At 47.3% G+C, this 27,414-nt stretch overlaps 1 protein-coding gene across 1 annotated transcript in view; it reads left to right on the top strand.

Annotated features, from left to right (window-relative positions):
* RAB3A (RAB3A, member RAS oncogene family) overlaps window positions 1-27,414 on the top strand; it is a 68,817-nt gene that overhangs the window by 10,784 nt on the left and 30,619 nt on the right. The window contains exon 2 of the mRNA XM_033956941.1: window positions 13,245-13,472. Coding sequence (XP_033812832.1) covers window positions 13,245-13,472 — 228 coding nt within the window. The remainder of the gene's footprint in view (window positions 1-13,244; window positions 13,473-27,414) is intronic.

The following is a 27,414-nucleotide window of genomic DNA, read 5'->3' as shown; positions in this document are numbered from 1 at the left end:
TTATAAAAAAAAGCATTTCTGTAGCTTTCTCTATTATGGTTATAGTTTAATAATGTCTGTATTGAAACTATCCCAGGAAACGCAAACTCTGTATTGTAACACCTTTACAGAAGTTCATGTAGTGTAACACCATTACAAAGCTCATATAAACCACTCTGAATTGACTCCCCCAGTCATTAGCAGCGGTATAGAATCTTTCAATAAACAATAAATTGTAGTCATTTTCTAAATGCATCTCAACTGCGATGCAGCCCTTCCCTTGCTTCGCTTACATTCATTTGTATTCTCTTTCTCCTTCTCTTGCTCTCTGCTGGGGATATCAATCCCGGTCCTCCTAATCAGCCCTCGCCGTACTGCAATGTAACCAATCTTATTTCTGTTCCTCTCCTTCCCCCTTCTTCTCTGCCTTTCTCATGCGCCCTGTGGATTGCCCATTCTGTCTCCAACAAACTTACTTTCATCCATGACTTCTTTGTCTCTCGAACTTTCCACCTGCTAGCACTAACTGAAACCTGGATCTGCCCCAAAGACTGCATCAACTGCCACAGCTGTCATGGAGACTACCTTTTCTGCATCAGCTATCATGGAGACTACCTTTTCTCACATACACCTTGCCCAGTTAGATGTCAATCCCTTCTTTTGCCTCAATCTCACTGCACTCTGTCCTTTGAAGTCCACTCTATCCATTTATTCACTCCTCTACCTCTCCAAGTAACAGTTATTTACTGACCCTCTGATAAGTCCCTCTCTTCCTTCCTTACTGAGTTTGACTCCTGGCTGTCCTTTCTTGAACTTTCATCTCCTTCCCTCATCCTTGGTGACTTCAACATCCATGCTGCTGACCCCTCTGATTCCTACACGTCCAGGTTTTTTGCCATAACATCCTCATACAATCCCCAGCTATGCTCCACCACCCCTACGCACCAGATTGGCCACTGCCTTGACCTTGTCTTCTCCTCCAACTGCTCTACCACCAAATTCTGCAGCTCAATTATTCTCCTCTTTGACCATCATTTGTTAACCTTCACAACTCACACCCTCCCCCCTCAAACCTGACTAATCACTACTATACTTTTAGGAACCTTCAAGTTATTGACACCCTCTTCACCACTGTTTTATCCCTCCTTTCAACTATTATTTTTATTTATTTATTTTAAAAATTTATATATCGTTTAAAACTAAACGGTTTACATACATAATATTTAAAATGAGCACATAGTAAACAGACGAATAGTTGAGAACATATAATAAAATAAGCATAAAAACAATCTTCAAGAGATACCATAATGTGGGTAGAAAGATCATGGTTAGTTCATCAACTTTGTCAGAAATACCTGAAAAAAGGCTTCAACGAATAGCTGCGTCTTTAGTAATTTTATGAATCTACCCTTTTCACAGCAATTTCATATCTGCCCCACCAAAGAGTTCCATAACTTAACTCCTATGCAACAGAAAGTCATTTTGCTAGTCTCAACAAGTCTTGGGTTCAAAGATGTCTTCAGTAGTGCTAAGTTCTCAGAACGTAAAGATCTTTTTGGTATATAACTTGAGTATAGAGGCGGGAATCAAGTGTGAGGTCATTAAATTTGCAGATGACACCAAACTATGCAGCAGGGCTCAAACCAGGGAAGACTGCGAAGATCTTCAAAAGGGTCTAACACAGCTGGAAAAGTGGGCCGAAAAATGGCAGATGAGCTTCAACGTGGGGAAATGCAAGGTCATGCACGTGGGGAAAAAGAACCCGATGTTCACATACAAAATGGGGGGAACAGCACTAGGGGTCAGCAACCTGGAGAGAGACCTGGGAGTGATGGTAGATGAAACACTGAAGGCATCAGCACAATGCGCCACGGCCTCAAGGAAAGCAAACAGAATGTTGGGTATCATTAAGAAGGGTATTACAACCAGGACGAAAGAAGTCATCATGCCGCTATATCGTGCAATGGTGCGGCCGCACCTGGAGTACTGCGTCCAGTACTGGTCGCCGTACCTCAAGAAAGACATGGCGGTACTTGAGGGAGTACAAAGAAGAGCAACTAGACTGATAAAGGGAATGGAAAAACTTCCATATACCGAAAGATTGAAGCAGTTGGGACTTTTCTCCCTGGAGAAGCGAAGACTTAGAGGAGACATGATAGAAACCTTCAAGATCCTGAAGGGCATAGAAAAAGTAGACAGGGACAGATTTTTCAAATTAAGGGGCGCCACAAGTACAAGGGGGCACTCGGAGAAATTGAAAGGGGACAGGTTTAGAACAAATGCTAGGAAGTTCTTTTTCACTCAGAGGGTGGTGGATACGTGGAACGCGCTTCCAGAGGCTGTTGTAGACAAGAAAACATTAAATGGTTTCAAAGAAGGTTTGGATAGATTCCTAGAAGAAAAAGGGATTGAGGGGTATAGATAGGTATAGACCATTGCTCAGGCAATGGGCCTGATGGGCCACCGCGGGAGCGGACCGCTGAGCAGGATGGACCTAGGGTCTGCCTCAGCGGAGGCAACTTCTTATGTTCTTATGTTCTTATATTACTTTTAAGCAATTCTGGAATGTTCCCATACATAAGTTGATGGCAAATCATCACAACTTTATACTAGATTCTGAAGGCGACTGGAAGCCAATGCAATTTTTTCAGATATGGTGAAATATGGTCATATTTGAACAAACCCATTATGAGATGTGCCGCTGTGTTTTGTATAACTTGCAATGCTCTGCATCTTGCCTTTATTATCCCAAGGTACAGGGCATTACAGTAATCAAGCCTCAATAAAATCATAGCTTGAAGAACAGTTTGGAAATCATAAGGTGCAAGCATTGGTTTCTATCGGTATAACAAATGCATTTAGGCAAAACATGCCTGAATGGTCTTTGTCACTTGCAGCTTCATTGTCAATAAAGCTGTCCTCTCCTATCTATAACACCATTCTTTCCTCTGCTCTAGATATCCTCACTCCTCCCATTTCACGTCCTGTAAAGCGCACTAAACCCCAGCCCTGGCTGGCCCCTAACTCCGCTACCTGCATTCCTGTGCCCAATCTGTTGAACGTCTTTGGCTTAAATCCCACACACATTCTGACTTCATACACTTCAAATTCCTTCTGACATCCTTTCAGTCTGTCCTCTCGCTTGCCAAACAAAAATGCTACACCCATTTAACTAATTCTCTTAGCTCTAACTCTCACCGTCTCTTTGCCACACTGAGCTCTCTACTCATAGTGCCCCCACCTCCAATCCCCCCCTTTATTCTCCCCAGAGACGATGGCAGTGTTCTTCTACGATAAGATTCACCTTGAATTCTCTACCAGGTCACCTCCCTGCTCCCTTAAAGCTGTCCACTCTGCCAACCTCCTTTCAATCCCTCTCACCTTTTCATCCTTTTCTGAACATATAACATAACATAACATAACTTTATTCTTCTATATCGCCATAATCAAATGACTTCTTGGCGGTTTCCAAGGAAGAAGACTGGACAATCAGTGAATTACAAATAGTTAAAATACAAGAAGTTTCTTAAATATACACTATCAGATTATCATGACTACAATATCCACATTTTAAGAAATAAATTTATCAAACATTCCTTTGCAAAGCAGCAGATGAATCCAGAGACCAGTGGGATATAGCTCACATCGACCAGCAGGTGGAGATAGAGAACTGATTTCCAGTTGGCTTTATAGCCTGGTGATCCTCCTGTTGAATCAGTTTTGCTCTATCTCCCAGCGGTGGTGGAGCTCTATCTTAGCTCCTGGAATCTAACGAGTGCCTGGTGGATTGGTGATCTTCTAGTCTCCTCTGTTGAGCCTTTGGCTCTTCAGCTTGGATAGGGGTGCCTGGCTGATTGGTGCCGGCTTTAGGAGTTACACCTGGGCCCTCCCAGGTCCCTGCTCCACCCTCCCCTCCGAGTGATTGAGGGTTTTTGCCTGCTCTCAGCGTTTGTTTCTTCATTCCAGTTTAAAAAAAAAAAAAAAAAAAAAAAAAAAAGAGAAACGCTTCTGCCTGTGCTGAGCTGTGCCCTGGTTAGGTAGCTTTGGATTAATTACCAGCTTTTTCCTGACTGAAGGGGGCGGGCTGAGAGCGTGGTGAGTACTGAACTTCATTTGTATTTCTTTTGTTGGTGCCGCCTCGAGTGCCGGTCCGGTCGGGAGGGGGGCGTGGTGATGGCGGAAGAGGCTCGTCAGCGGTGTTCACGCTGTGGGAAGCGTCGAACACCGGCGGGCTTGTGCTCAGCGGGGTGCTTAGACGCATCAGCTGAGGATTATGTTTTGCAGGCAGGCGAGGGAGCCAGTTCTCGCGTCCGGGAAGCGCGCTCGGCGTCCCCGCCCCTTGCGGTCGGCTCGGCCTCACGGCGTGGTATTGCCACGGCCGAAGGGGGGTCGGCGGAGGGGGGGGAGTCGGAAGTGCGGGAGGGCGCAGGGGCTCTGCTCTCCGGCGCCGAACAGGGGGGAGCTTCAGCGGGTGGACTTGGCTCGTTCACCCCAGAGTTTGTGATGTTAATGCATAAGGCTTTCATGCTGCAGTGCAGTCAGCCTGCTCCTCCGGTCTCGGTGAGTTTGCCGGTGCCTGCTGTGCCCCCACCTGTTCCTTTGAAAGTGGATGCGGGGGAGACGGCGAAGGGGGATGGTTCTCCGGTGAAATCGCCGATATTTAAAAAACGCAGGCTTGCGTCCGCGGACGAGCCTATGGTTGTTTCCCCTTTTTCCCTTCCTGAGTTGTTGGAGGAAGGTGAGGTAGAGGAGTGGGAAGAGGAGGATCCCCAGTGTAGGGAAGTGGATGACCCTTCCGCGCTCCGTCTTTTCCATCGGGAAGAACTTTCCTCCTTAATTTCAAAAGCTTTACTGAGTTTAAATATTTCTCAGGTGGATTCGAAAGTTTTAGGTAACCCTCTTATGGCAGGTACCCGTAGACCACCGAAGGCCTTTCCGGTGCATGAAGCCATGCAGGAGCTGATTTCGGCTCAATGGGATACGCCGGATGCCGGGTTACGGGTAGCTAAGGCCATGCGGCTTTTGTATCCGGTTGACCCGTACAAACTTGAGAAATTTAAATTGCCTAAGGTGGATGCTCTGGTAGCCGCGGTTACCAAACGGACGACCTTGCCTGTAGAGGGGGGGGTTACATTAAAGGATGCCCAAGATAGGAAGGTTGAATCTTCGCTGAAGTTATCTTTTGAGGTTGCTGCAGTAACTTTGCAGGCCGCAGTCTGCAGCTCGTATGCGGCAAGAGCCTGTCTGCAGTGGTCTCAAGGGATGGCGGATAATTTGATGGAGTCCGGGGGTGCTGTTCCTTCGGAACTGGTTGATTTGGAATCGGGTTTGGCTTATCTAGCGGATTCCTTGTATGATATTATTCGCGCTTCGGCGAAACAAATGTCACTGTCTGTGGTCTCTCGCAGGTCTTTATGGCTGCGACATTGGGCGGCAGATGCGGCGTCTAAGCTTCGTCTTGTGAAACTCCCTTTTAAAGGGGGTTTATTGTTTGGGGAAGAGTTAGAGAGATTGGTAAAGGATTTTGGAGATACCAAAACCCAGCGGTTACCGGAAGATAGGCCTAGGCCCCCTTTGAAGTCCTCGTCATCCAGACCTCGTTTCAGGGAGGTGAGGAGGTATAGGTCTGGGAAACCGTTCTTTGGTTCCGCGTATGGTGCCTTTTCTTCGGCTAGACCTAAGGGGCGTCAGAGAGGTTCCTTTCGTACGGCGAAACCCGCTTCCGGTCAGCCAGCTCGTACCCCGGCAAGTCGCGCCCCGCAATGACGGGGTCTTGGCCCCCTCTGCTTTTCCACTAGGGGGACGCCTGTCGGCGTTTTGGGCGGAGTGGGCCAAGATCACGTCGGATCGTTGGGTGTTAGATATTATTCAAGAAGGGTACAAATTAGAATTCGCCGCTCCCGTCGCCGATTCTTTCTTGGTATCCCCGTGCAATGGAGCGGCCAAGGGAGAGTCGGTCCGCTTAACTCTTCAAATTCTCCTGGATCTAGGGGCGGTAGTACCGGTACCGCCGGAGGAGGTAGGCCGCGGTATTTATTCCCTTTATTTTGTTGTTCCAAAAAAGGGGGGTTCCTTCAGGCCAGTGTTGGATCTAAAAGCAGTCAACCAATTTCTCAGTGTTCGCCATTTCAGGATGGAAACGGTTCGCTCAGTGATTGCGGCCGTACGGCCAGGAGAGTTTCTCACGTCCCTCGATCTCAAAGAGGCGTACCTCCATATTCCAATCTGGCCTCCGCATCAGAAGTTTCTGAGGTTTGCGATCCTCGGCCAGCATTATCAATTTCGGGCTATGCCCTTTGGCCTGGCAACGGCTCCCCGCACCTTTTCGAAGGTGATGGTGGTGGTGGCTGCCTTTTTACGCAAAGAAGGGATTCGGGTTCACCCGTACTTAGACGACTGGTTAATCCGCGCGTCGTCCAGGCAAGAGAGTGTGGAGGTCACTCAACGGGTAATCTCGCTCCTTCAGTCGCTAGGGTGGATCGTCAACTTTCCCAAGAGTTCTCTGTCCCCTTCTCAGTCTTTGGTGCACCTGGGGGTCAGATTCGAAACTGGCCTAGGAATGGTGTTTCTTCCCCGGGAAAGGGGAGAGAAATTACAGTCTCAAATTCGAGGGCTTCTCGGGTCGCCCAATCCTCGGGTTTGGGATTATGTTCAGGTTCTAGGCTCGATGGTGGCGACTCTGGAAGTGGTTCCCTGGGCTCGGTTCCATATGAGGCCCCTGCAGATGTCGCTTCTTTCTCGGTGGTCCCCGGCTTCTCTAGACTATTGTCGCCGGCTCCGTTGGAGTCCGCGGGTGGCTCGCGGCATGCACTGGTGGCTGGCCGAGGTCCATCTGTTCCGGGGCATGCCGCTAGCGACGCCGGATTGGGTCGTGATAACGACAGATGCCAGTCTCCGAGGATGGGGGGCTCAGTGCCGGCAAGCTTCCGTGCAGGGAGTGTGGTCCTCGGGAGAGGCACACTGTTCCATCAATCTGTTGGAACTGAGAGCGATAAGGCTTGCGCTACGAGAGTTTCAGGCCATGATTCGGGGCCAGCCGATCAGGATCTTTTCGGACAGTGTCACGGCGGTGTCATATATCAATCGTCAAGGGGGAACTCGGAGTCCTCGACTGGCCGAAGAGGCGATGCTGCTGTTTCAGTGGGCGGAAAGGCATGTTCCGCTTCTTTCAGCAGCACACATTGCGGGTCGCGAAAACATTCAAGCGGACTTTCTCAGCAGGAATCGTCTCGATCCCGGCGAATGGGAGTTGTCTCCAAGGGCGTTCGAGCTGCTGGTCCTTCGGTGGGGGCTGCCAGACATGGATCTCATGGCCTCATCCCGCAACACAAAGCGGCCTCGGTTCTTCAGCAGACGGAAAGAGAAGGGCTCGGAGGGGGTGGACGCTTTAGCTCTCCCGTGGCCTCCGAATGCCCTTCTGTATGTATTCCCCCCTTGGCCGATGATCGGTCGAGTCTTACAACGCATCGCTCTCTTTCAGGGCAGAGTGATCCTAGTGGCTCCAGATTGGCCGCGTCGGTCTTGGTACGCGGATCTGATGCAACTCGCGACAGGCGATCGGTTGAAATTCCAGGTGACTCCGGACTTGCTGACCCAGGGTCCAATCTCCATGGACAATCCGGCCCACTTTGGTCTTACGGCCTGGCTATTGAACGGTCGCGGTTGACTAAAAAGGGCTATTCGGATCAGGTTATTGCAACTCTTCTTAGAGCGAAGAAGATGTCTACGTCTACCTCTTATGCTAGAGTTTGGAAAGTTTTTGAGAATTGGTGCGGGAAGCAGAGTATTGCGCCCTTCCAGGCGTCTATAGCGGCTATTCTGTCTTTTCTACAGGAAGGCGTTTCTAAAGGGTTAGCCTATAACTCGATTAAGGTTCAGGTGGCGGCCATTGCATGTTATAGAGGCCGGGTGTCGCGCTCGTCAGTAGCATCTCATCCGGATGTGGTGCGATTCCTTAAGGGGGTTCACCATATCCGTCCGCCGGTACGGCGCACCTGTCCAGCTTGGAGTTTGAAGCTGGTACTCACTAGGATGCAGGCGGCGCCGTTTGAGCCGCTGTCAGCGGCGACGCTAAAAGATATTACATTAAAGACTGTATTTTTGGTAGCGATGGCGTCTGCAAGACGTGTGTCGGAGCTGCAGGCGCTGTCTTGCAGGGAGCCTTTTTTGCGCATTTCGGATGCTGGGGTGGCGGTGCGGACGGTGCCGTCCTTTCTTCCAAAAGTGGTTTCTTCGTTTCATGTGAACCAGAATTTATTCCTCCCGGCCTTTCGGAAGGAGGATTGGGGGGCGCGTTTCCCGTTATTGCGGTTACTGGATGTACGCCGTATGATTCTTCATTATTTAGGGGTGACTAATGACTTTCGCCGCTCGGATCATCTCTTCGTGGTATTTGCAGGTGCAAACAAGGGTATGGCGGCGTCAAAAGCTTCGATAGCTCGTTGGGTAAAAGAGGCTATTGCGTCGGCTTATCTCTTGGCAGGGAAGGTTGTTCCGGAACATCTTCGTGCCCATTCCACTCGGGCATTGGCAACATCGTGGGCAGAGTCCGGGGGTATGTCTTTGGAGGAAATTTGCCGGGCGGCTACATGGTCGTCGGGAAACACCTTTTCTAAGCATTATCGGCTGGACGTGGCAGCCTGTGCGGAGGCAAGTTTTGGCGCTTCGGTGATTGCAGAGGCGACTTTGACTTCCCACCCAGTTTGAATTTGCTTTGCTACATCCCACTGGTCTCTGGATTCATCTGCTGCTTTGCAAAGGAATGTAAAATTATGTCCTACCTGTTAATTTTCTTTCCTTTAGAAGCAGCAGATGAATCCAGAGCCCCACCCCGATGGTCTCTCTCTCTCTCTCTCTCTCTCTCTCTCTCGATCTCTTTCGCTTGTTCTTTGGAATTCTGAGTTCGGTTAGGAGATTGTTGGTGATTATTATTATTATTATTATTATTAGTTCTTACGTTTCTAATTACAAAATTTTTCACTGGAATGAAGTTTTTTCCGTTGGTTTGAGGCTCATGCTCCTTTACGGGGATGCTGGGGCAATATGCATAACTGATTCAACAGGAGGATCACCAGGCTATAAAGCCAACTGGAAATCAGTTCTCTATCTCCACCTGCTGGTCGATGTGAGCTATATCCCACTGGTCTCTGGATTCATCTGCTGCTTCTAAAGGAAAGAAAATTAACAGGTAGGACATAATTTTACAATGCTGACTTAATTTGTTTTCGAAATACACCATAAGACAGCATAGCTCCACTAATTAAATTTTCTGAAATCACAAGAGGAATCTGCACATCTTTTCTCCTCCTCCAAACCCACTATCTGCTCCTCTGATCCAATTCCCACCCACCCACTGTCATCCCTCCTGTCTGTCACATCCTCAGCCTATCCCTCTCCACTGAAACTGTTCCCAGTGTCTTCAAACATGCCGTAGTTACACCTCCTTATCAAAAAACCCTCATTAGACCTCGCATGCCCTTCCAGCTATTGCCCCATCTCCCTCCTCCCATTCTTATCCAAGCTACTAGAATGTGCTGTTCACTGCCGTTGCCTGGACTTCCTTTCATCTCAAGCTATTCTTGGCTCATTTCAATCAGTTTCAAGTTTATTATGGTTTTATATACCGCTTTAATACCAAAGTGTTTTCCCAATATAAAATCATTTTAAACACTCCATAGAAACTGCCTTTGCTAAAGTCTCTAATGACCTGTTCCTGGTCAGATCCAGTGGCCTCTACTCTATCCTCATCCTTTTCGATCTATCTACTGCCTTCAATACTGTTGATCACCACATACAGTACTCCCCCGATATTTGCGGGGTCCCGCGAATATTGAAAAACTGTATTCAGAGGGCAGCTGGAGAGGCAGGAGAGGGCAGTTGGAGCGCCGGCAAGTGAAGGAAATCACTTGTGGTATGCTCCAACTACCTCTTCCTGTACTAAAGTTGGGCTACACCAAACAGGAGCTGCTTTGACATGTAGCTCCTGATTGGTGTAGTCCGACTTTAGTACAGGAAGAAGTGGTCTGAGAATACTGTGAATGATTGAAACCGCAAATTTGTGAGGGAACACTGTACTTCTCAATACACTATCCTCACTGGGATTCCAAGGTTCTGTTCTCTTCCATCGCACTTTAAGTATATTCAGTGGGGGATCCTCCTCCACTGCTATCCTGCTCTCATTTGTTGTATCTGAAGGCTGTCTTAGGACCTCTCCTTTTCTCCATATATACCCTCCCTCGGTGCACTGATTTCCTCCCATGGTTTTCAGTATCATCTCTATGCTGATGATTCCCAGATCTACATCTCTACATCAGATATCTCTGCAGGAATCCAGGCCCGAGTATTGGCTTGCCTGTCCAACATTGCCGCCTGGATGTATGCCATTTAAAACTGAATATGACTAAGACTGAGCTCCTTATCTTTCTGCCTATACCCACTTCCCCCCTCCCCCACATTCTCTATCTCTGTGGACAGTACTCTTCTCCTCCCTGTCTCATCAGCTTGTAACCTTGGGGTCATCTTTAACTTTCTCTCCTCCTCCGCTGAGATCCAGCAAGCTGCTAAAGGTTGTCACTTCTTCCTCTATAATATTACCAAAATCCAATCTCTCTCCTTTCTGAACACTCTTCTAAAACTCTTATCCACACTCTTATCACCTCTCTCTCAGGTCTTCCACTCAACCATCTTTCTCCCCTTCAGTCTGTGCAAAATTCTGCCCCATGGCTTATATTCCTTGAGAGTCGCCATTGGACATGTCCCTCCTATCTGTACCCGTCTCCTCCATTGCCTACTCAAGACTTTCTATGCATGGAACAAACTGCCTGAGTCTACATCAGGTGCCGTCTCTAGCAGTATTCAAATCCAAGCTAAAAGTCCACTTTTTTGGTGCTGCTTTCAACTCCTGACTCCCACTCAACATAAAATTATCAAGGTAAGTACCTATTCTTCCGCTATTGCATAAGAATACCCCCGCCAATCAGGTCTCGCCATGACTGTTATTCAAGCCAGGCTGGAAGACTTGAATAGCTGGGCTAAAAAAATTGCTAGAATGGAATTTCTCTCCCAACATAACTGGGCTAGAGACTCTGTTCTGTGAATTCAAATAACAGCCATGTAAAAGCCAAATAAAAGCCATGTAATAAGCAAATAAATTTATAAATGCTTCCTTCACATGCCTGGCGAGAGCCAATACATACCATCAAAATTTCAGTGCTCTGCAAAGGGAGAAAGCAAGGACAAACAGATTTCTACCCTATGTGGCATCATTTGTAATAATTATCATGCTTTAGAATACAGTGGCACAGTTGATCACATGACTTCCTTTCCAAGAATGCCTTACGTCAATGTTACATTTAAATCCTTAATTTTAATGTTGTCCATTCTAATGTTAGGTTTTTAAACCCAGCAGGTGGCAGTGTTTCATTTTTGATCACTGACCTTTTCAGACACCAATCATGTCAGTAAAAGGCCTGCATCCTGCAGACACATCCTAACTTCTGTTTGACCTTCCAATTAGCATTATATGTTCTAATTTATAAGGAATAGATTCTCTCTGTAAAAACCCCAAGTTTCGTGCTCCTCTGAGAACCTTATCTTTAATTTCCATGGATGTATACGAACAATGGTTCATAAATTTGCCCTTGCCTTAAGAGTCACAAAGTCAAACTTCTGAACTTCCTTAGCATAGCTAGAGTGCAGATCCAGCAATTTAAACGTCAATCTTTAATTACAATGCCTCAGACTTTTTCACTGAAGCACATTTTAATTCCCTAAACTTTAATATATTCACTTTTGATTCATTCATAACTTCAGTTTTCATATCATCTGTAACACCTACCACACCTGTAAATTTCCGGAAATCTTCAACACTGTGAGGTAAGCTAAAGAAGGTCGTACAAGATTATGTAGCACTATAAATTTGTATTATTTTGAGCCATTCTAAAATGTGCTAAAGGGATTGGGACTTGTATACCACCTTTTTGTAGTTTTACAACCACATTCAAAGTGGTTTACATACAGATACCTCAAGCATTTTCCCTGTTGTTCTGGTGGGCTCACAATCTATGTAATGTACCTGTGGCAGTGGAGGATTAAGTGACTTTCTCAGGATCATAAGGAGCAGTGTGGGGTTTGAGTCCACAATGTCAGGGTGCTGAGGCTGTAGCTCTAACCAAAAAGATTCCCTCATAGCCTACTATGGAACTATCCAAATGATGTTACCAATCTATTGTGACCACTATACCCTTCATTAATGCTAGCTGAAATACAGACACAAGGTGTGTTACCCTATCTAGCAACCTGGTGCTTTTGAAGAGTGACCCTACCAAACCCACCTCTAACTATTAATTTCTGGTTAAACTTCTAAGACAGTGGTTCCCAACCCTGCCATGCAAAGATCTCTTAGAACAGTGTTTCCCAACCCTGTCCTGGAGGACCACCAGCCAGTCAGGTTTTCAGGATAGCCCTAATAAATATGCATGGAGCAGATTTGCATGCCTCTCACCTCCATTATATGCAAATCTCTCTCATGCATATTCATTAGGGTTATCCCCAAAACCTGACTGGCTGGTGGTCCTCCAGGACAGGGCTGGGAAACACTGTTCTAAGAGATCTTTGCATGGCAATTTTGTGATTGCCTAGCAGTGACCAAAACCTGAACATTAATATTAGATGGCCCAGAACAGGCTTCTGGTCTTGCCACAGCTTATGCAAATCGAGTTTTTAATCATATCTGAATTCCAATCTTGATTGTTTTACTGGTGAACTGCCAGTTGAATCTCTTCAGTATGTTATTGTAGGGCTCACATAGAATATTTTGCAGTCATTACCTTGTTTCTGTAGTTTGCAGGCAGGCAGATCAGGTGCCGTTGGTACCCTCATTGCATGCATGAAGTTGTAATTCTGGTTTCCAAAAGAAAGAACATACCTACCATGGGGCCGAAACCAGAACTGCAGTCCCCTTGGAGCTGACCTGAGCAGGTTAGGATTTCTAGGTGGGATTGTCCTGCTGATGTGAATAGAATGCAGAAGGAAGCAAGCTAGCTCACCTGTAGCTCCAGATTTGACCTCTGTATTAGTTAAGGAACCTGCAAGCTTATCTTCACTGGATGACCTAGATGTGGTAAGACCCAGGACAGCTGATCATTATCTACCACTACAAAGCTTATTCTAAGCCAAAGACTTGTATGTGATCGTCTGTGTAATTTTTGTGCACAGCCCTCCCCATTTCAAACACACAGCTCATGCTGTTCTGTCCCCTTTTTCAGATGGCGTCAGCAACAGATTCCCGCTATGGACAGAAGGAATCCGCCGACCAAAACTTTGACTATATGTTCAAAATCTTAATCATTGGGAACAGCAGCGTGGGGAAAACCTCCTTTCTCTTCCGGTATGCCGATGACTCCTTTACACCCGCTTTTGTCAGTACAGTTGGCATAGATTTCAAGGTCAAAACTATCTACAGAAATGACAAAAGGATCAAGTTACAGATCTGGGTAAGTACTTATGATCTTTTGATTTAGCAAGCATTCACATTCATGTCCAATCAGTCTTCATGGTTCAGTCCATGTGTCATGCTTCCGTACATTGGAGGGTTTTCTGAGTCTTTCTAAGCTCCAAGTTGAAAGAAGACAACCTGGTCGGTTTACATCTTAACATCTAAATGTGTAAGATAGATGTTGATGAAGAGAAGGTAGCCTAAGAAAGAACAATTACTTGAAAAATATGCAAAGTACAATTAGCTTGTTTTTCTAAACCCAAAGGATCTTGTCACTGCTCCCTATTCTTTCCCACGCTAACTATTCTAACGCTCTGTATGTTAGATTACCTCAAAATCATCTTTACTCTCTGCAGTTGGTTCAAAGCATTGCTGTCAGATTTATTGAATCTGAGCCATATGATGTACGTCCTGCCTTTCAGGGCCTTCATTGGCGTTCTTGTAATGGCCCAAAACTTAGGGACAGATGCACAAAACTTTGGCACTGTAGAGGAACAGTGCCAGAGAAACACTGGTCTGTATTTAGCGATCAATGATCAACACTACCAGCATGCAGGTTATATGCACACTGTTAGTATTGAGCATTGGTTGGTAAAGGGGTCCAAGTCTAACTGGCACATGCCCACAAGAACTGTGCAGAAAGCACAGCTCTTGTGCATATGTCCAGTCTGGACCCCTCCCAACAAAAGATTCCCCAGTGGTCCATTGGATCCCCGTACCCTCTTCAGATCTGAAATTCCCCAGTGGTCTAGTGAATCCCCCGATTTCCCCCTGCCCCTCCCTATCGTCTGACCTTGAAAATTTCCCAGTGGTCCAGTGGACTCCTTGACCGGACCCCCAGCCCTCCCTTCCTGACCTTGAGAAATTGTCCAGTGGACCCCTCTACCCCCTACCCCCCCACCAAGCTAACCCGTGCCGGGTTCCCTAGCAAACACATTGCCCTGGTGGCCTAGTGAAATACCTCCCTCATACCTTTAGTTGGAGGCAAGAGGAAAGCCACCTCCTGCTTCTCCTAGGCCTTCCCTCGTCAAAATGGCAGCACCCAGTGCTGCACGGTGCATTCTGGGATGCACTGGAAGGGGCCTAGTTACCATCTAAGGAGTTTTTTTCCTTATATAGTAACTAGGCTTCTCCCATTGCATCCAAGGATGTGCCAAGCAGGGCTGGGCACCGCCATTATGATGAGGGCAGGCCAGGAGAGGCAGAAGGGTAAGTTCGGCAATCTGAAATTAAACAGGCAGTGACCAATATTCAGACCAGTTCCCGGTTAGCTTGATGAATAAAGTTAGGATCATCTTTTTGCTATCCTAACTTTATCCACTTACTTAACCAGTTAGTGGACTGAATATCACTGCTAACTGGTTAAGTGCTGGTTCTGCCTCTGCAATATACATCTCCTGCCTGGTTAAACCCTTTTGAATAAAAGGCCCTGCGTTGATTTTCAATTGTATTTTCTATCTCTTTAATTTTATCTGATTATAATGATGGTTTTATTTTCACTTTATTTTTTTTTTTTTTAACGCTTTTACACTTATAGTACATTTATATACTCGAATATAAACTGAATTAACCTTTTTCCCCTAAAAGGAAGAAAAAACATTGACTCGAATATAAACTTGGGAGTTTTCTATTCAGCCCTGCCAGGCTATGTACCCAGCCCCCTCCCTTACTCCCTCCCCTGCCCTACCAGGCTCTGCTCCCAGCCTCCCCCGCCTTCCCTTCCCTGCCAGGCTCTGCACCCTGTGTCCTTCCTTCCCTGCCAGACTCTGCACCCAGCCATCTCCCTCACACCCTCCCCTGCTAGGCTCTGCACTCTGTCCCCCCTCCCTCCCGATGCCTTGCAGACTTCCACCGGGCCTGCCATAAGACCTGGTGGTCCAGTGGTGGGCTGAGACAAGAGGAATCCCTCTCGCCTCCTGTCCCAGCTGACTCTTAACAATTCTCACCTCCTTCCCACCTCCTCAAAATGGTACCGTAAAATCACTGGTGGTCCAGCAGTGAACTGGGGCAGGAGACAACAGGAGGTTGCCGCAAGAACTCGCTGTGCAGTGATAATTCTCTCCATTTGTTCCTTATCCCAGCGATCTACACCATTTCTTAACTACAATTGAGATATATGGGACTTTTTTTTTAATTGTAATTATAGCTCTAATCTTATCAGACAATGCAAATGAAGCCATGGAGTCGAATATGATTAAGAATGTGACCACCTTTCTCTGTGAGTTTCCACAGTGAGTATCAGAAGGGATTAGGGAGGTATGGGAATGGCAGTGCCTTCCCTAACCAATAAGCAGCATTTCTAGCCCACTCAAGCTTTGTTTTCTAACTCTCTGTTGCCTTTATAGTGACTCATTTCTTGTAAACCTGTTTTTCACACTGATCAGTCATTCGTTGCTGTTTGTAAGAACAGCTCCTTCGCCTGCTAGCAGTGTAGAATTTCTCTTGGAAATTAGCAATGTGCCATGGAAATTCAAAATAATAAGATTCACAGTTTCAGGCTGTCTTTTGCAGGTACACAGAGCATCACTAGATTGCATTTAAATTTTAATTTGTTCAAAAGGAGGGGTGAATAGTGTATACATAGGAAACTTTTCAGAATTGTTTTGTGGCTGTGGCGGCAGCTTATGAATCGGCGGCATTTTAGAAACTCAGGTTTTCTTTTTGTTTGTTTGTTTGTTTATAGGGATATTATGCTGAAAGAAGCCTAGGTTGTTATAACACCTCTAAAGAGGTCACTAGTATATTATGTCTAATTCCAGAGGCCACATCTCCAAAATGATATAGAGCAGTGGTTCCCAACCCTGTTCTGGAGGACCACCAGGCCAGTCCGATTTTCAGGATAGCCCTAATGAATATGCATGAGAGAGATCTGCATATAATGGAGGTGCCAGGCGTGCAAATCTGCTTCATGCATATTCATTAGAGCTATCCTGAAAACCCGACTGGCCTGATGGTCCTCCAGGACAGGGTTGGGAACCACTGATATAGAGCACAGTTCTTCAACCGCCGGTCCGCGGACCGGTGCCGGTCCGCAGGAAATTTTTGCCGGTCCGCGCAGGGCCGGCAAGATTGACTCACTTCAACTTCCTGCCGGTCCGCGCAGGACCGGCAAGATCAACATGTGAAGCGTGCGCTGGGCCGGAGAGATCTTGGGGAGCCTCCGACAGTGGCTTTCTCCCCTCTCTGCAGCTCTCCTTTACTTCCCAGCGCAGCGATTCACGAAGGCAGCCTCGGGGCTTTTGCTGAGTCGCGGCTGCTTCTGATGATGCATCTTCCTCTTTCCTCAGAGGCGGCGCGACCCAACAAAGGATCCGAGGCTGCCTTCGTGAATCGCTGCACTGGGAAGTAAGAAGAGCTGCTGGGAGGGGAGAAAACCACTAAACAGTGTTCCCTCTAAGGTGAGCGCATGAGCGATCGCTCACTATTTTCAGTGGCGTCGCTCATGCTTCTTCTGGTGTAGCTCACTCGAGCGGAGGTGAGAGGAAGCGGCGGCGGTGGCGGTCTGCCCTGATCGCCTAAGATGCAGCAGCGGCGGCTCCTTTCATGATCCCCGCAATCAGTGGCGTATTAAGTGGGGGGCGGTCCGTCCCTTGTTCTCATTGGTGTAACGCCGGCCCTGCAGCTCCGGACTTCCCCACACCTGCCCCCCCTTCAGATCGCTATTATTTTAAATGTTATAGCGGCGGCGCTGTATCCATCAGTGGAGACGTCTAACCTCGGCCTGCCCCGGAACTCTTACTGCAACAGTGACTTCCTGTTCCTGCCTAGACGGGCGGCTGCTGCAGTAAGAGTTCCGGGGCAGGCCGAGGTTAGACGTCTCCACTGATGGATACAGCGCCGCCGCTATAACATTTAAAATAATAGCGATCCGGGGGGGGGGGGAGTCCGGAGCTGCAGGGCCGGCGTTAGAGGGAGTAAGAGCTGATGGTGCCGCAGGGTCCCGCGGGGGGAGGGAGGAAGGAAAAAGAGGAACCGAAGCATGGCAATTTTGGGAGAGCAGGTGTGGGGAAGTCCAGAGCTGCAGGGGGGAGTGTTGCGGTACCCAGCTGGAGGGAGAAGGAAGATGAGGGAGGGAATGAAAGGAGATGCCAGGGCTTGGAGGGAAGGAGGAAGGTATGTCAGACTAAGGGAAAAGGAAGGGGGAGATGTGAGAGCATGGAGGGGGAGCGAAAGATGGAAGAAAAGGAAAGGAGATAGATGCCAGAGAATCAGGGAAGGGAAGATACCAGACTATGGGGTGCAAAGGAAAGAAAGGAGAAGAGAGAGATGCCAGAGCATAGGGGATGGGGTGGTGACAGAGAAAAAAATGGAGAGGTGGCAGAGCTGGCTGGCTTTGGGGGTGGGCAAAATCTGGAAGACAGTGGGGGGACATAAGAAGGAGGCACTGGGGGCACAAAGGACACAGGAAGGAGGCACTGGGGGCACTATGGACACGGGAAGGAGGCACTGGGGGCACTAAGGACATGGGAAGGAAGGAGGGAGGGAATAGAATGGGACAATTGTTGGGCCTGAGTGCAGAAAGAAAGAAAGGATACACAGTCAATTAATAGATGTCCCCTTTTGATGAAAAAAAGAAATGGTCACGTTACCACTGACTTACGTTCTCTTCAGCAGAGTCAGCATCCGCACTGAGGTGCAAGAAGGTCCCGCGATGACTCGTCTGCTGGCTCTGCTCTGGAAGAAGTAAGTTACGTCGGAGGGGGTGGACTCGGCAGACGCAGTCATTGCGGGACATTGCCGCAACTCCCTGCGTCTGCCGGGTCCACCCCCTCCAATGTAACTTACTTCTTCCAGAGCAGAGCCAGCAGACAAGTTATCGCGGGCCCTTCCAGCATGCAGCTGCTGAGTCCGCTCTAGAGCAAGTACGTCGGAGTGGGGTGGATTGGCAGCAGGCAGCTACAATTATCGCGGGACCTTGCTGCATGAAGGGAGAGAAAGGAGCAGGACTGCTGGAATGGAAGAGTGGTGGAGGGAAAGAAAAGGGGCAGGGTGGTATGGAAGGTTGGTGCTGATGGAATTGATGTACAGAGAAAGGGGAGAGACATAAGGGGGAAGGATATTGGAGGGAAAGAAAGGGGGAAGATGCTGATTGAAGAGGGGTGGATGGAGGGAGAAAGGGCAGACATTGGATAGTAGTGGGGAGCCTATGCTGGATGGAAGTGCAGATGGGAGAGATAAGGGAGCAAATGCCAGAAGGAAATGGGAGGAGAGAAAGAGGGGAGCAGATGCTGGATGGAAGTGGACAGAGAGAGGAGAAGGTACTAGATGGAAGGGTTGGAGAAAGAGGGTACATGATGGAAGGAGGGGATAAATAAAAGGAGGGCACATGATGGGGAGAAAAGGATTGAGTTAGGGAAACACTGGAGGGGTGAGGGAAAGAGGTGGCAAGCTTTAGGTAGACAGTAAAAAAGGACATTGATGAGAGGGTAGTAAGAACATAATCTAGACATGCAGAAAATAAATTGAAAAGGGAAATGAGGGAAAAAAGGGATTGCAGAGGAGAGGTGTGGGAGAGGGAAGGAGAGGAGAGAGATGCCAGACCAATGGGGGTGAAAGGAGAGATGAAAGGGGGTGGCATACAGTTTCTGGAAGGGGCATAGAAGGAGAGAAGATGCCATATAGGGGAAGAGAGACGGCAGACAGTGGATGGAAGGAAGAGAGTTACAAGAAGATGAGGAAAGCAGAAACCACAGAAGACAAAGGTAGAAAAAAAATTTCTATTTATTTATTGCTTTAGGAGACATGTGTCACTGTTTCTGTGAAGCATTGTATGCAGAGTCCAGCTTCTTGCTGGTTCAATTTAACCTTTGTCTATGCATTTTTATTTTATCCCCCCTTTTACAAAACTGAAGCGTTTTTTAGCACCAGCTGTGGTGGTAGCAGCTCTGATGCTCAGAATTCTATGAGCATCAGAGCTGTTACCTCCGTAGCTAAAATCCACACTACAGTTTTGTAAAAGAGGGAGGGGTTAGTTTGTGATTACATATTCCATAATAGGCGAAGGTGTGTTCTGTGTTCTGTGTGTTCAAAAGACATAGTTTTCTGTTAGGATTGACGGTGTAGGATTGATCTGTGCTGGTCTGGCTTGTTTAGTTTTACAATGGGTGTATTGATGTACTGTTCACTGCAATATGTAAGATGCTGCCTTTTCTTAGATACTCATGTGTGACGTGTGGCTTGTTACTAAAAATCATGTTTTTCGGACAGATGGGGGGGTGCCAAAAAATGATGGGCCCCGGGTGTTACATATGCTAGGTACGCCACTGCATTATGTAAAGATACCAGAAAGCTGGCGAAGCAAAAACTTTAAGTAAATTGTTATTCTTCTAAGTTTTGAGTATTTAACCCTCCCACAATCTCATGGGCACTCGTTTCAAGTTTCAAGTTTATTGAGATTTTGATTTAAATGCAATGTCAAATATTTTCAATGTGTATAACAAAAATAAATTTTGGGAAATAAATAAAACCATTTGAACAATAAACATACAAACATATCCATAGATGATTAAAAATACATAAGGAGTACAAGGATAAACTACCGTATTTTCACGCAAATAACGCGCACCCGTATAAAACGCGCACACGGGTATAGCGCGCAGAAATCACGATGATATGTACAAAAACTTTGGTATACCACGCTCACGGGTATACCGCGCATGCTGCCCGACGCTCCTTTCGCCCGCCCTGACTTTCCGTGCGCTGTCCCGACTCTCCGTTCACCCCCCCTGACTTCCGTGCACTGTCCCCCCTTGAAGGTCTGTCCCCATCCTGAAAGCCTGATGCCCCCCCCCGACGTCCAATACATCCCTCCCCCCCCCGAAGGACCGCCGACTCCCCAACAATATCGGGCCAGGAGGGAGCCCAAATCCTCCTGGCCACGGCGACCCCCTAACCCCACCCCGCACTACATTACGGGCAGGAGGGATCCCAGGCCCTCCTGCCCTCGACGCAAACCCCCCTCCCCCCAACGACCGCCCCCCCCAAGAACCTCCGACCGCCCCCCCGCCGACCCGCGCCCCCCCTGGCGACCCCCACGACCCCCCCACCCTCCTTCCCCGTACCTTTGGTAGTTGGGCCAGAAGGGAGCCCAAACCCTCCTGGCCACGGCGACCCCCTAACCCCACCCCGCACTACATTACGGGCAGGAGGGATCCCAGGCCCTCCTGCCCTCGACGCAAACCCCCCTCCCCCCCAACGACCGCCCCCCCCAAGAACCTCCGACCGCCCCCCCAGCCGACCCGCGACCCCCCTGGCGACCCCCACGATCCATCCTAAAGCTCCGCCTACTGGTGGGGCCTAAGGCGCGTGGGCCAATCAGAATAGGCCCTGGAGCCTTAGGTCCCACCTGGGGGCGCGGCCTGAGGCACATGGTCGGGTTGGGCATGGTTTGCGTCGAGGGCATGAGGGCCTGGGATCCCTCCTGCCCGTAATGTAGTGCGGGGTGGGGTTAGGGGGTCGCCGTGGCCAGGAGGGTTTGGGCTCCCTTCTGGCCCGATATTGTCGGGAAGTCGGCGGTCCTTCGGGGTGGGGGTGCGAGTGGTCCTGCCGGGGGGGGGGATGTATCGGACGTCGGGGAGTCGGCCGGGCAAGAGGGCTTGGGCTCCCTCTTGCTCCGATCGTGGATGCGGGTGCGGGTGGGAGCGCGTGCGAGCGGTCGTTCGGGGTGGGGGTGCGAGCGGTCCTGCTGGGGGGGTGAATCGGGCATCGGGCGGGGTGGGAACTATGTTTTAAAACTTTTGTATACTGCGCTCACGCATATAACGCGCGAGGGGTATGCGCGGTAGGTAAAAACGCGTATAACGCGCGCGTTATATGCGTGAAAATACGGTACATTTGTTTAAAAATGCGTCCTCCGTGCCTGCTCATAAATTTGTGGAATATGTAACTTGTCGCTCATGCATATTTTTTTTTGCACACACCTCATCAATCCTTAGAGGGAACATTGGTCTGGGAAGCTGCTGGGCAGGGGGAAAAAGGGGACAGCTGCTAGGAGAGGGAGAAGGAGAGATGCTGCTGGGAGGAGAGGAGGGAAATGAATCTGGGAAGCTGCTGGGCAAGGGAAAAAAAGGGACAGCTGCTACTGGAGAGGGAGAAGGAGAAATGCTTCTGGGAGGGGAGGAGGGAAAGGAATCTGGGAAGCTGCTGGGCAAGGAAAAAAAGGGACAGATGCTACTGGAGAGGGAGAAGGAGAGATGCTTCTGGGAGGGGAGGAGGGAAAGGAATCTGGGAAGCTGCTGGGCAAGGAAAAAAAGGGACAGCTGCTACTGGAGAGGGAGAAGGAGAGATGCTGCTGGAAGGGGAGGGAAGAGAATTACTGCTGGACAGGAGGAGGAGGGAAGGGAGAGTGAAAAAAGGAAGGAAACAGCTGGCAGATAGATTAGAGGAGGGGAAGGGGAGACACAGGCATGAGAAAGTAGAGAGATTGATAATAGGAAGGGGTCAGCAGAAAAATAAGCAGAGAGGGACAACGATGATAGATCTGGTGTAGGAGAGATAAAAATGAAGAGAGCAGTGTTAACTGGAATGAATCATGTAAAAAGGAGAGAGGGGGCACAAGCTGGATGGAAAGGGGAGAGGGGCATAGAAAGAAGACAGATACCATATGGAAGGGGGAGAGGACAGACAGTGGATGGAAGGGGCAGATGCTGGATTGAAGAGACAGAGAGGGCAGACGCTGGAAGGAAGAGAGTGAAAAGAAGATTGAAAGCAGAAACTAGAGACGACAAAAGGTAGAAAAAAATAATTTTATTTCTATTTTGTGATTAGAATATATCAGATTTGAAATATATATCCTGCTAGAGCTGGTGTTAGACATAACTGGGGACTGCAAAGCCCAGGCAGTGCTTCTTTAGCTTCCAGCTGGCTTAGGGCGCTCTCTGACCAGGGGGCAGTTGCCCTAGTTGCACTCCCCTAAAACTATTCCTGTCATGTGTGACTGCAGTATTCTGTTAGCATGATATTTCTGTGTAGCATTCTGTAATAATTTGGCTTGTTCAGTTTTCTTGATAGTAGAGGGGATATATGTGAAGGGGAGGGGAGACAGGGGTTTTGTTGATCCTGCTCTGAATTATTTGTATTTGTAAAATGACAATTGTACAGAATATTGTTTCTTTTTATACTTTAATAAAATACATTCAATATAAAATCATAACTGAGGCTTGTGTGGATGGGATCAGATGATTTGTGGGGACCGACTCGCGGAGATGGGGCGCAAACGGGGTTTTTAAATTTTAGTCCTAGTAGTTTGCCGGTCCACAAAATAATTCTTTTTTTTCTGCCGGTCCACGGGTGTAAAAAGGTTGAAGAACACTGATATAGAGAATATATGACAACCTAAAGCAGAGAAATCAGAATGATGCAAAACTTGACCACTGAGTTCCGATACACAGAAACTTTCCACAGTATTAAGACTTCTTAAAGCAATTTACTGTCATGGAAAGCTTTCCTATCGATGCACAAAAGCATTCTCTGAAACCTATGCAAATGTATCGCAAAGAGCTAATTAGTATTTAAATGAGTTCTCCTTACAGTGCACAAAAGGGAACACCTCCCTAACACCAAATAATCATTTCCAAAATTTTCCTGCAGCTCTGGAGCTGCCAGTAGCTGTTGTGCGCGCCTAAACAATACACGTACGACAGCTGCACCCTTTAAAAACAAAAAAATCCCATAGCAGAGCCAGCAACCCCTGCTATCCATGCTGACTCATCTGATTGTGGGAGGGGAATCCCTGATCAGCTAAGCCAGCAGGACTGCCGGCTCAGCTGATCAGGGATTCTCACAATCAGATGAGCCTGGAGAGCAGGGACTGCCTGATTCCTCCCTCCCACCGATTCCCTCCTAGCCCTAGTCTGACCTTAGTTCCAGGGAAAATGGTGGAAGCGCTGATAAAAGACAGCATCGATGAGCATTTTGAAAGAAATAAACTTCTAAAAACAAGCCAACACGGCTTCTGCAAGGGGAGATCGTGCCTAATGAACTTTCTGCACTTCTTCGAAGGAATTAACAAACGGATGGACAAAGGGGACCCCATAGACATCGTATATTTAGATTTCCAAAAAGCCTTTGACAAGGTACCCCATGAACGCCTACTTCGGAAACTGAAGAACTATGGGGTGGAAAGAGACGTAAATAGATGGATCAGGAATTGGTTGGCGGGTAGGAAGCAGAGGGTAGGAGTAAAGGGCCACTACTCAGACTGGAGGAGGGTCACAAGTGGTGTTCCGCAGGGGTCGGTGCTCGGACCGCTGCTATTCAATATATTTATAAATGATATAGAAACAGGGACGAAGTGCAAAATAATAAAATTTGCAGATGACACCAAACTATTTAGTGGTGCTCGGACTAAAGAGGACTGCGAAGAATTACAAAGGGACCTGAACAAACTAGGGGAGTGGGCGACGAGATGGCAGACGAAGTTCAATGTAGAGAAATGTAAAGTATTTCATGTAGGAAGCAGAAACCCGAGGTACAGATATACAATGGGAGGAATATTATTGAGTGAGAGTACCCAAGAAAGAGACTTGGGGGTAATTGTGGACAAAACAATGAAGCCGACGGCACAGTGCGCAGTGGCCGCTAAGAGAGTGAATAGAGTGCTAGGTATAATCAAGAAGGGTATTACAACCAGAACGAAAGAAGTTATCCTGCCGTTGTATCGGGCGATGGTGCGTCTGCATCTGGAGTACTGCGTCCAATACTGGTGGCCGTACCTTAAGAAGGTTATGGCGATACTCGAGAGGGTTCAGAGGAGAGTGACACGCTTGATAAAGGGTATGGAGAACCTTTCATACTCTGAGAGACTGGAGAAACTGGGGCTCTTTTCCCTGGAGAAGAGGAGAATTAGAGGGGATATGATAGAGACTTTCAAGATCATGAAAGGCATAGAGAAAGTAGAGAGGGACAGATTCTTCAAACTTTCAAAAACTACAAGAACAAGAGGGTATTCTGAAAAATTAAAAGGGGACAGATTCAGAACCAATGCTAGGAAGTTCTTCTTCACCCAACGGGTGGTGGACACCTGGAATGTGCTTCTAGAGGGCGTGATAGGACAGAGTACGGTATTAGGGTTTAAGAAGGGATTGGACAATTTCTGAAGGAAAAGGGGATAGAGGGGTATAGATAGAAGACTACTATACAGGTCCTGGACCTGTTGGGCCGCCGCGCAAGCGGACTGCTGGGCACGATGGACCTCTGGTATGACCCAACAGAGGCACTTCTTATGTTATGTTCAAACAGTCCCCCATCCCTTCTCCCACCGAGCTTCCCCCCTAAAAATAAAACTGGTTGTCTAGTAGGCTGCGTCGGATCAGACCTCATAAACTCAAGGGCCCTCCTCCCGGTCCCCCGACACCCCCGTAACTTTCTTTTGAGAAGATCAACAGGAGGGATGACTACTTCCTCCTGCCTCAAGGCCCGCCTCTTCAAAATGGTGGCCCTGCCCCTTCCTGGTGCATCCTGAGTGCACTGGGAAGGGTCTAAATACTGTTTAAGGACCGATTGGCAACTTTGGGGAGTCCTGCTAATTCAGCTGATCAGGCATTCCCCTGCCGTGATTAGCTGAATCGGCAGCAGCAGTAGCAGGAGAAAAAGGAGTGCTTTTTTATGGGGGGAGGACCTTTGCCCAGTGATTTTCTCTTCTGAGCAAGCGCCAGCCACAGTTCCTCCCCTTTATACTAGGGCTGCTTCACATGAATAGCATGCATATAATTTGCATGGTATTTGTGCTGTGCATCACTCAAAAACAAAAAAAATCACTTTTACAGTGATGCAGAGCTTTGGGCATTGGCCCCAAAGTAGTCCCAAGATATGAGACTTAAGACCTCATTAATTTGTATAGAGGCTGCCTGGCTCTGCTCCAGCCCTTTTCAGATTTGCACTGCATCATCCACAGGATATGGGCAAGTTATTTTAACTTCCATTGCTCCAGGTACAAAATGTATTTATTTATTGGGATTTATTAACTGCCTTTTCATGAAGAGATTTACCCAAAGTGGTTTACAATACACTGAATTGCAATCAAGTACTCTTAGGTATTTCTTTTCCTGGCAGGCATACAATCAAACTGTGGTACCTGGGTCAATGGCAAATTAAATGACTTGCCCAGAGTCACAAGGAGCAGGCTAGGATTGAACTCAGCCTCAGGGTGCTGAGGCAGCAGCTCTAACCACTAGACAACTCTGATTGTAATCACAGAAAGGCGGTATATCCAATCCCATTCCCTTTCCCCTTCTCCTTCACCTTATATATGAAACCCACACAATTCAAACTGCAAGATGGTTAGAGCTGCATTAGGAAGCAATTAGAAGGCCCTGCACAAAGATGATGGTTTAAAAAAAATGGTTCTATATCCACTCCGGACGAGGGAATGGTGTCTTTTATGTGTCTTTTAGTCATAAAATCCCCAGCCATCTAGTCCTGGTCCTGAAAATTATACGTATAAACAGAAAGGGCCTGTGTTCTTATAGTCCGCCTCTTTGAAGAGCAACCTTCCCTCCTCCCTCTAGTCTTCCCTGACTATCGTACTAATCCCCAAACTTGTTAGCATATAACTTTTAGAATAATATTGACCTCTTTAACACAAACTCCTTTACTGGTAGTCACCAAAATCTGTCCTAATCTGTCCTCTGAATCCTGTGCAATTTATCTATTACTGGTGGTATACCTCATATTAGAGTGAATGCTACAGATTCTGGCTTCTGATTGATTTTAAAACCAAAATACTTGCTAATCTCTATTATTTAAATTTTGGGCCAAATGTATTACATTTTAGCTCAGATTCTATATGTGGTGCCCAAAGTTGACTGCTGAAACTTGGGCACCTGTAATATTATATATTTAGGTGCTTACAAGAAAATTCTTAAAAAAACTGAGTGATTCAGAATACTGCTGTTCGCCTCATTTTTGGTTTAAAAAAAATGGGAGCATATTACTCCTTTTTATTTGAAACGCCAGTGGTTATCGATAGAGTCTAGAATTTTGTTTAAATTTTCTTGTATTTGTTAAAAATCAGTTTCTGGATTGTCACCAGGTTACCTTGCGCCTCATTTTTCCTTGAGTCACGCTAATAAGATCACATGCAGAGTACACTTGTTTATTTATCCTTCCATAAAATCCTGTCGTTATAAGAAGTTCTTCGAGAGAACCCCCTCATTTCATGCCGCTAAACTGAATTCATGGCTTGGAAAAATCATTCTAGAGGTCTCTTCCTATTTTGATTTTAGAAAATTGTTAAAGACAACTTTTTGATAGGTTGGTATCTTAACGCACTGCTATTTTTCAACAAGTCTTTTTAGTTCTATTTGATATATTTTTATCTGTATTACATGCATCAACTTTGCTGGTTAGGTTAGATTTTTAACTGCATTCTTTTTTAAACTGTTAATTAGTTTAGATTCAGCTGCCTGTTAAGCTGGTATTTTATCAGCATTCTCTTATTTTTTTATGCATTTTATCCGCATTACATTGTAAATGCATTCCACTCATTATTGCTAAGAATCTCTTATTCCAATTTGTTGTACTTCATCTGTATTTTATGTACTTGCCCAGTTTGTTGTGAACCGCCTAGAACTTTTTTTGGTATGGCAGTATATAAGAATAAAATTATTATTATTAATAGCTTCATGAGCCATTATTAATAGCTTAACGAGCCATCCTATATAATAAAACGCTAGCCGCGCATGCGCACTCAGACCTGCGTGATCTGTAATCCCTGATCCATGATCTGTAGGTCCGTGGCCAGAGTGCGTATGCGGCGGCTAGACAAAGCGGGAGAAACAGACTCGAGCGCTGTGGCCGACTTAGGATGGGAGGATGCGCTGCAGCAAAGTGCTGCACAGGTACTGGAGGAGGAGAGACATATCGCTTCTGCACATACCGATACAAACCTCCCTCCAGCGTTGGCAGCCGCAGCACGTTAAACAGGCTGCGTCGCGACTTTC

The sequence above is a fragment of the Geotrypetes seraphini genome, chromosome 8 (assembly GCF_902459505.1).
Source record: "Geotrypetes seraphini chromosome 8, aGeoSer1.1, whole genome shotgun sequence".
NCBI lineage: Eukaryota > Metazoa > Chordata > Amphibia > Gymnophiona > Dermophiidae > Geotrypetes > Geotrypetes seraphini.
Note: the sequence above shows the minus strand (reverse complement) of the source record. Positions and strands in the feature narration are given on the sequence as shown.